The sequence below is a fragment of the Drosophila takahashii genome, chromosome 2L, assembly GCF_030179915.1.
Source record: "Drosophila takahashii strain IR98-3 E-12201 chromosome 2L, DtakHiC1v2, whole genome shotgun sequence".
Taxonomy (NCBI): Eukaryota; Metazoa; Arthropoda; class Insecta; order Diptera; family Drosophilidae; genus Drosophila; species Drosophila takahashii.
In genome coordinates, this window is record NC_091678.1 from 14,522,462 (window position 1) to 14,531,852 (window position 9,391).

The 9,391-nt window shown below is 44.2% G+C and overlaps 1 protein-coding gene across 1 annotated transcript; it reads left to right on the top strand.

The window, feature by feature from the left end:
* The first annotated feature begins 697 nt into the window (after window positions 1-697).
* Window positions 698-2,599, top strand: LOC108068548 (juvenile hormone esterase). Its single transcript, XM_017158181.3, has 4 exons — window positions 698-1,585; window positions 1,641-1,854; window positions 1,906-2,359; window positions 2,413-2,599. The coding sequence occupies exons 1-4, from the start codon at window positions 698-700 to the stop codon at window positions 2,597-2,599; spliced, it is 1,743 nt and encodes a 580-aa protein (XP_017013670.2).
* Window positions 2,600-9,391: the final 6,792 nt, after the last annotated feature.

Sequence of the window (9,391 nt, forward strand, 5' to 3'; positions counted from 1 at the left end):
GGCCAGCAGCAGCTACCAGTTTCCTTTCTTCCAGGAGACCAATATAAATCCAATTAGCACGCCTTTGTCTGATCTAGCACACACCAAAAGGAAGGGAAGAAAGGAAGCGAACGTATCGAAAGGAAGAAGACGATCACAATGGAACTCCTAACACACTTCATTCGGCGATATCTCAGGGGTTTCTTTTTTTTTCTCATTCGTGCCCTCGCCAAAGTTTATGACTTGCACACCTTTTGTGCTCACCATTAAACGCCATTAGCGGGCATTTAAGGATCGCTTTTCGGCTCTAATTTTCAGGATAGGTCGCCGAGGTTAAACCGGGGTTACGAAGCAGGGTGTTCTGGCGCACACCTAATCTAATAAGCCGCGATCACGCAAACAAGTTCGCGTGGGAAAACTGGAGCAGCGGTACGAAAAGATAAGTGCGTGGGTCGTCGGGATAATTCTGAGATGGGCGATGGGTAATGGGTGTGTGTGGGAAGTGGTCGGCGGTGGAGGTTATTTATGGATTGCAGCCCAGGTTGCAATTGGATATGGGAAGAGATCGCGATCAAGAACAACTCGCAGTGTCAGTGGCCCAGTGGAATCGCATCAATTTCTGCACTTTATGTGACATAATCCCAGCCAGAACGGCGGCTATAAAAGCTGGGATCCGATGGTCCAGCCTCCACAGTATCGCGTGGTGGAGCTTTGCAGAATGTGGCCTCTCTGCGGATTCTTTCTGCTTTTCTGTAGCCTCATTGCTGGCCAAACCAGTGAGGAGGATCTCAGCAAGGCTGTGCCCGATGAGGACGATCCCATTGGCAGCAACAAGGAGCTCTCGGACCTGGTCATCACCACCGCTCTGGGCAAGATTCGGGGTACCATTCTGCCCTCCCAGTCGGGTCGCAATTTCTACGCCTTTCGCGGAATTCCCTACGCCAAACCACCAGTGGATAGCCTTCGTTTCCAGCCACCAGAACCGGTGGAGCAGTGGTTCGATGTGCTGGACGCCACCTTCGATGGTCCCAAGTGTCCGCAGCTGGGACTCATAAGTGGCGATGTGAGCGAGGATTGCCTGAGGGTTAACATATACACCAAGGAGCTGCCCAGCGAGTCGCAGCCGAATGTTAGAAGGCCAGTGATTGTGTTTATTCATCCTGGAGGCTTCTATTCGCTATCCGGACAGAGCAAGAACTTTGCGGGCCCCCAGTATTTTATGGATCGTCGGTTGGTTCTGGTCACCTTCAATTACCGCCTGGGATCGTTGGGTTTCCTGGCCACGGGAAGCAAGGAAGCCCCTGGTAATATGGGACTCAAGGATCAGGTGCAGCTGCTCCGGTGGATCAAGCTGCACATTTCTCGCTTCGGCGGAGATCCCACTTCCATCACCCTTTTGGGCTACGGAGCTGGAGCAATGGCTGTCACTCTGCACATGGTTTCACCCATGTCCCGGGGACTCTTTCACAAGGCCATCGTGATGAGTGGAGCAGTCACAGGGCAGTGGTCACTGCCGGATCACCAGATGGACGTGGCCACCAAGCAGGCCACGTTGCTCCATTGTCACACGGAGAACGTCACCGAAATGGTGGATTGTCTAAGGGGGGTAAGTAATTACCTATTTAAACAAATCAGTTTTCTAAAATATTATTAATCCCCAGAAACATTACCTGGAGTACGCGAATAGCTTGCCGAAAATGTTCGAGTTCGACAGAAATAATCCCTTGATTCTGTGGAAGCCTGTTATTGAGCCGGACTTTGGGCAGGAACGCTTTCTAGTGGAGGATCCTATAAAGAGTTACCAAAACGATGATTTCATGAAGGTGCCCATTATTACGGGAATGACCAAGGACGAGTTTGTGGGACCAGCCTTATGTAAGTAGTGACAAAGCTCTTACTTACTATTATAAATCAATTTTTCCGCAGCCATTCTTCAAAGTCCCTCTCTGCTGAGTGCCCTAAATGAGAACTTCGAGTCCTTGGCCCCAGTATTCTTCATGTACAATGCGAGTGATCCTCGAGTGTGCAATATTAGCCAGGAACTGAGGAAGCACTACTTCCAGCAGCCAACCATCGATGCTAATAGCTCTTTGGAGGCTTTGTCCAATCTTTACTCGGACGCCTTGACGGGATTCGGAATCCACCGCTTTGTGCATCTGGCTGCCAGATCCACGAAGGTCTACTACTATCGATTCTCGTATCAGGGGGCCCGGAGTCACATTTACTATCCGGAAGATGCCCCCTATGGGGTGGTTCACCACGACGATCTGATGTATCTGTTTGTGGAACCCTCGATCAGTCGCATGTTTACCGAAGATGATGAGGAATTCCGCATGGTGGATATTATGGTCCGCATGTTCTCGGCCTTTGCTTATAAGGGGTAATTGAAAAATCTCCTTAGTTCCATTTCCAACTAAATAATTATTATTACAGCGATCCTAATAAACCCACCGATTTGGCTTTGAGGGACATCCGCTGGCGACCTTTTAGCTTCAAGAAACGCTACTATCTGGATATCGGGAAACACCTAACTCTGCAGGAGAATCTCAACGCCGAGCGCTATGAGATCTGGAAAAGACTCTTCCCCCTCAACTGGCGACGTCAGACGAAGAAGGTTTAATCTCTAGAAGTGCGGTGCTTTGCTCACATCTGTACTTTTCAAATACAGGCCACTAGGCATATTTATTTAAATTGCTTCGCTTTGTTTTTTTTTTTTTGTTTTATCCACTGCTCAGTTGCCAAGTGACAAGCCAATTGGCATATTTTCAACTCTCCAATTTGATGAGCCTTCCCCTGAAAGTTGTTTTGGGTCTTCGTGTCATCGCTGTGTGGGTGCATATATTATACGACAGTCGGCACCCGATAACAGTTCTACGTGTCGTACATTATGGGTTGTCGTCGATCGCGTGCTATGCTTAGGCACTGTGAGAAATTTAGGGTTAAATATAGAAGATATTTTCAAAAAATATTTATAAATTAAATAGACCTTCTAACTGCAATAAGTAATATTTTAATATCATAAAAAATTAAGTACGATAAGTTTAAAATTAAAATAAAATAAATATAGAGCATTTGTTTTAATTAAGATTTGATAAATCCTTGGAATCTAAGAAAATCTTCTGAGAATACTTCAAAATTCAAAAGACAATATTAATTAAATGCACAGTTTAAATTATAAAAAATATATTAATATTAAAATTATTTCTTGTGTAATTGTTTTATTGTTACGCTATCCAAACACTTTTTTAAGTGCAGACCACCTCCGCCGATGCCTCAATTGGTGCCACCGCACATCTGTGATGTTGTAGCCTCATCCATTCACTTTGCAGTTTGTGGGTCGCTCACAAATGTATTTTCGTTTTTATTGCTCTTATCGGAGTTTGGTTACGCTCCAGAGCATGACAATGTCAAAAGCGGAGTCGTCCAATTCGAGTGGCTCGTGTCCTGCCCTCGACTCATTAGCATAGCGGGCAACACATGACGCTCCCGATCCAACCACCCATCCATCTATCTACTGGGCATATCATCCATCCATCCGTTCCAATTGGCAATTGAAAATTCCGTCATGAGTCACGCCACATCCTCGTCCTGCGGCCACGAGGTCCTGCGGGGGTGCCACCAGTTGGAAAACTTTAATATATTAATTTATGCAAATTGCAGGGCAACCGCCGGCTGTAGATCAATGCATGTCGGGGCTGCTCATTTTGATCGTTTCCACTTTAGTTTTAATTGTTTCGCTTGTCAGCAGAGCCCCGAAAGAGATCAGCAATCGAGATCGGCAATGAGAGCATATGCTGTCTGTGTGCCATAATTTGTTAGTAGGAGGATGAAAGTTTGTAGGAGAGTGGGATTCAGATCGAGGTTGTGGTTGTGGTTGTGGCATTCCAATTTCCAGCGAAATATTTGGACAAGCGTCGCAGCAGCAGATTTCGATTTCCGCGAACTGCCAAAGCGCAAATAAAGTTGTGAGAGCGCTGCAATCCCAATAGCAATCCCAATCCCAAAGCCCCCAGGGTCCAAATCATATCAGATGGGCCCCAGTCGGCCAAGAGGTGTCTGCGTTTCCTGCTGCGACTGCAGTTCCTTCTCTCCCGGCAGTTTGGGCCAAGTGTTGGCGGCTAGGCCGGGTTTTATTGACTGATGGAAATCGCTCAAAGAGCAGTTGAATTTTCGCTGCGCTTGCTTGCCCACAAAATGTAATTAGATTGCCAGGCCAGAGAGGACCTAAAAACTTTGACTCCGAACTGCAAGGCTTCGACTGTGTGGTTTTCCCAAGTGCCGGGGATCCCAAGAAAATGCCCAAGACGCGTGCTTGGAACTCCTGCTGTCAACATCAGTGCGCAGGAATCTCGTGGAGCTGCGGCCAAAAGGCAATGAAGTTGTCTGGCAATTGACGCGCGATAAGCCCGAGAGACACAGTTCGCAAAAGGCCAAAACAAAGGCGATTTGGTCCCAAGGTAAAGCGAAGCTCCACTCCTCCGTTCTCTCCTCTCGCTCTTACATAGAAAAATTTGCACAAACATCACAAAACTCATAAATAACAACAACAACGACAGGCGGCAGCTGAAGTTGCAACTGCAACAGCAACAACTGCAGCAGCAACAACTATTGCATCCAGAAAGTGTCCACCTATGTGCGACTCCTTGGCCCTCGACTCTCTTATCCAGCGATGGATAATGTGCCTTGGTCGCCACAATTTATGAGTCACTTGGCAGCCTGTGTTCGCCCGAAAGCTATGCGCGGCATTTATTGGGTTAAGTTCAGCAGATGGAGGCATTGACATATTTCCAGCTAGCCGTTGGTGTGGGAAGCCCAATGGGCAGTGCATGAGGCAGGGGGTTGGGAAAGAATTGGAGGCCTTAATCACTTACTTTGGATTATATTTAATCCAAATAATGTGCACCTAATCGGTTAATCAATTAAATATTAAAATACTTATAAATCATAAATTGTAGCCGAATTTATCGGTTTTTAATAAGATGTTAATAAATTTTAAATGTATATAAAAATACCCGCCATTAAAACAGCAGAAAAGATGTAAAAAATCTTTGCATGTAAGAAATATTTTTGAATATTTTGTATATTAAGAAATTATGTCAAAATGGGATTTGTATCTTTTTACCTTTATTATTCTTTTGAATATTATAAAATTTACAAAAATAAATTTAAATCATAAATTGTATCCAATTCTTTTTTTTAAATTAAGGATTCCTATTTTTTATTATTTCAAATAATTTCTTTTGCGTTTTTTGTTGCCCACAAAATCTAAAACTTCAAAAGTTCCATTAGCACACCACTTGAAATCACCCACATGAGTAATTAGCGCCAGGAGCTTCCGAGTTAAACTCTCTGATAAGAAAACCCGAGCCATGTGACGCGTGCTGGCATTATCCGAGTTTATGGTGCATGGCAGAGCACCACCTCCGCCGACTTTCCCCCGAAATATTAGCATAGGAAAATGTCCAGGAAAATATGAAGAGTGAAAAGCATTTAACAGGCAATTGCGTGCGGCGTGTGGGCGATCCATCAGCAGTTGATGAAAATATGCTGATAAGGCGGCGAGAAAGCCATTAGCAAACTGCCATAGAGAGCAGGGGGGATAGATTGGAATATCCTGGCGGAGTTTTTAATAACTGTCATGATCCTGCGGCGTCGCTTATTGGAAACCATTTGAAGTGGCAGCTTGGAGGAGTCGCGTGCCGATCGCAAGCTGTGTCTTCCATTTTCATGATCCCATGCTGAGGGCTAGTACCGATGATCTGTCTGTCAGTGAGTCAGTCTCCCCCTTATTTCATCTCTCCCCGGATGTCAAATATCTGCGAACAGAGTTTCGTTGTCTGTTGTCATCGCGGCATCGGGTTTCAATAATAGTTTTGTGCAGCTTTCGACTTGCGAAGATGGATCGTGTTGCACGGTGTCTCGCTTATTGACTAACTGACACAGAGGGGTGGGTCGCTTAATGGGAACCCGAATCCAGAATCCCAAGCCGAGTACCTTTCATGCACACAAAAAAAAAACTTGGTAAAATCAACTGTAATAATTGTCAAACAGGCCCCAACCAGCAAAATTGTCAATTCTACTAAGTAAATAGTCATTTCACAACAACAAAATACACACAATTAGCAAAGACACAAACCCAAAGCAAAAACAAAATACACGTTACTATTTTAATAGTTACGTAACTATCTTTGTTAATCAATTTTACCAAGCAAATTTTTTTGTGTGTGGGGATCTGAAGTTTTACGAGCCTTGGAAGCCCTCGCATTCCTCAGCCCTCGAGTTATTTGTTTTATTCCCTCCTCCTTTTGTTTTTCCTGAAAACTCTTCGATAAACTTTAATGAGCATGTCAGAAATTCTACTGGCGGTTAGCACCGACTAATCGATGACGAATTGTGTTCTAGCCATGTGAAAGTTGCAGCTCTGATTGATGTTGGAGAGCTGACTGTCAACGGTTTAGTGGATCGTTTAACTAATTGCTCAATAACATACCTGCTACAACCAGTCGATGGAGCTCATTAGAACAAGTGCATCAAGATGCGCCGGGGGCCCAAAGAGCATTTCCATTTGCCTGCCCAATTCCCAGACTCCAAGCTCAGACGCCGGACTATTAATCACACGAAATTGTGGCATAAAATACAATTTCATTAATTGTGGCCAAAACACACTCGCAGAAGGAAAACCACACCCGCATGCCACTCGAGAGAGTTTCCCACGAGCTCCGCGCACCAGTCAAAACTTGGATACAGTTGCTCTGTTTGGTCTGTTTGCTCTGGGGCCCTGACCCTTGACTGGCGCTACATTTGGTATTTAGTATTTAGTCCACACCCCCAGGTGGCTACCGATGATGAGCAGGAGCATTGGCCAGTGCGATCACGTAGCTTTTGCCTTTTTTTTCCAGCAAAAAGGTGCCACAAGGTGATGAAGAGTTGAGCGTACCATCGCCTCGACTGCAATTCACGTGAAGACAGCTGCCGCAGAAGCAGCCAGAGATGTGGAAGTGGATGTGCAGCCGCATTCCGTGCCCTCATATTGTAGTTCAGTGTCAACGTCAACCACGTAATCAACTTACAGGAACCGAGAACCCATTGCCGGGGCAAACAGTGTGCACTCTACACTGAGAACAAAACGGGTTCCACAAAGGAAATTAGTAAGTAGTAGAAGGTACAGATTACATTGGTTGCTGAATAAATATACTGCTTATTTAGAATGTGATCAATTTCAACTTAATTTGTATTAGTTTTTAAATGTTATTAATGTTATTAAATACGAAATAAAAATGTCTCGATGTCTTTCAAGAATCTTGAATGTTATTAAAGATTAAAGATTTAAATATAATTTGTTATTTATTACAAAATTAATTTATTTAATACAAAATTCAAAAAATTCGTGAAAATATGTATTTTTGAACAAAAAGAGATAATTAAATTAAATTGAAATCAAACCTTGAAAATATATCGGTAGTAAAGTTTAGTTTAAAGCCTATTTTAAATTTAGCAAACCAACAAAAAATCAGCCCCTAAACCATATTAAAGAACGGTATATTTTTTAATATTTTAATCACTGTTAGTTTCCTTGAAAGTAAAAAATAATTGATTTTCAAGTATGTAATGACTTGCAAGTTGTTTCTGCCAGTGCAGACCTAGCAACATCCCTTTCGAGGACAGCAAAAAAAAATTGCAACAATCCGCAGAGGCAACCCCCGATAGCTGAGGACCAAGTCCTCGGAGAGCTATCTTCCCTCAACAAAAGAAGAGAGAGGGGGGGGAGGGGAGGGCAGGGTGTCCTGGGCTCGCTAATGTTTGGTTTCATTAGTCCTGAGCGACAAATCAAACAGTTTGTGGCAGTTTGTTTGCTGTATTTTTTCCGGCATCCATCCGTTGTTTACACTCATTAGTTGGTCCTTCTGCGAGTCCTGGAAATCGGAAAAGCCTCGCACCCCTGTGACAACTAGCATACGTTCGAGGGCGCACTGATTTCGTTTGTCGGTTGTTGTTGAGGGTGCCACTCGGATGTTGTTTCGTTTTCATTATTTAAAGCACATTAATAATCACATCTGACAACACAGCAGCCGAAAATGGGATTAGGCAAGGGGGAAAGGGAGGAGGGAGTGACAGGAGTCGCGTATCGGAAAACTGCAAACAAATATTTGCAAAGGACATGCGGCACTTAACGCGCTTGTAATTGCGACTATTTGGGTGGTTTCGCCCACTTGGGTGGCTGCGCTTTTTATGGCCTTCGAATTGGGTGCAAAAGATGGCAATCTCAACCGAAAGTGGGTGTGTTTCAGTCGATTGATTTGTGGTTAGTTGGGTGGGATTTGAAATTTGACTGTGACTATCATAAATCGTGCTTTGGTGGTCCGTGAAACATTTCTATTAACAGGGTCCAAACATGCATAATTATGATTGCTTCGCTCCTTTTAGCCGACGTGTTTTTGTCGCCGGGTCTTCAAACAAAAGCGACAACGATATACAGATATATTATACATATTCTCATATCGGGGAGAACAACAAAAGACACTCAGGCAGCGACCACACACAAGGCAGCTTGGAATTGGAACTTGGAGTAGCCTGAGATAGACAGCCAGACAATGGGGCACTCTTTTTTCCTTTGTGCGGCGGTCTCATATGTAAGCCGTGTATATTTTGGTTATCGAATAATCAAGTTGTGCATCAGAGTCTCCCTTTCCCCCCCGAAACAAAACTAAAAAGTGGAAAAAGGGGCAAGACAATTAATTTTAAGGTCGTTTGATGTGAACACTTTCACCCAAAACAAACAGATACGAGTGTCCTTTTTCCAGTCGCTTTGATGTCGGTCACTTGAGCCTGGGATCTGCTGCAAGTGCGGGGGAAGGACCAATCATTAATCACAGCGATTTGGATTTGTATAAATATGTAATTAACCGCAGGACGGGAAAGTAGGGAAAGTATCTGTCAGATTGAGAGATCGTAGGCGCCAGCGAGGTGGGGGAAAATTAATGGAGTTGTTTTTTTGGGAAAGTGAAAACTGATTTCCCAAAGAACCTCCTGTGTGATCAAAGCTCTGTCAAAGGAGATCCTTCCACGAATACCAATCAATCGGTTTGGTTGTCCGTCAGCTGAAAAGGGCAGCCAAAATAAAATACTTTCGTGCGTGTGTTGTCCATCCAACAAAGTGGCCTGAGTCTTCCCAGAAAACACGCATAACAAAGCGAAATCGAATGAATCCTTCCCCACTTCTCAACCGGCACTCTCTCTCTCTCAATTTGTATTGTCATTAGCGATTATGGGCCTCAAATCGGCCGGGGGGCGTAATCCGATATGTTGACAGAACGCATAAACGGGGAACCAAAACCAAAAACCAGAGGACCAGACAGAACCGCTGACAAGCCTATAAAGCATTCGATCCTTGGCGCTACTTCAAAATGTTTAC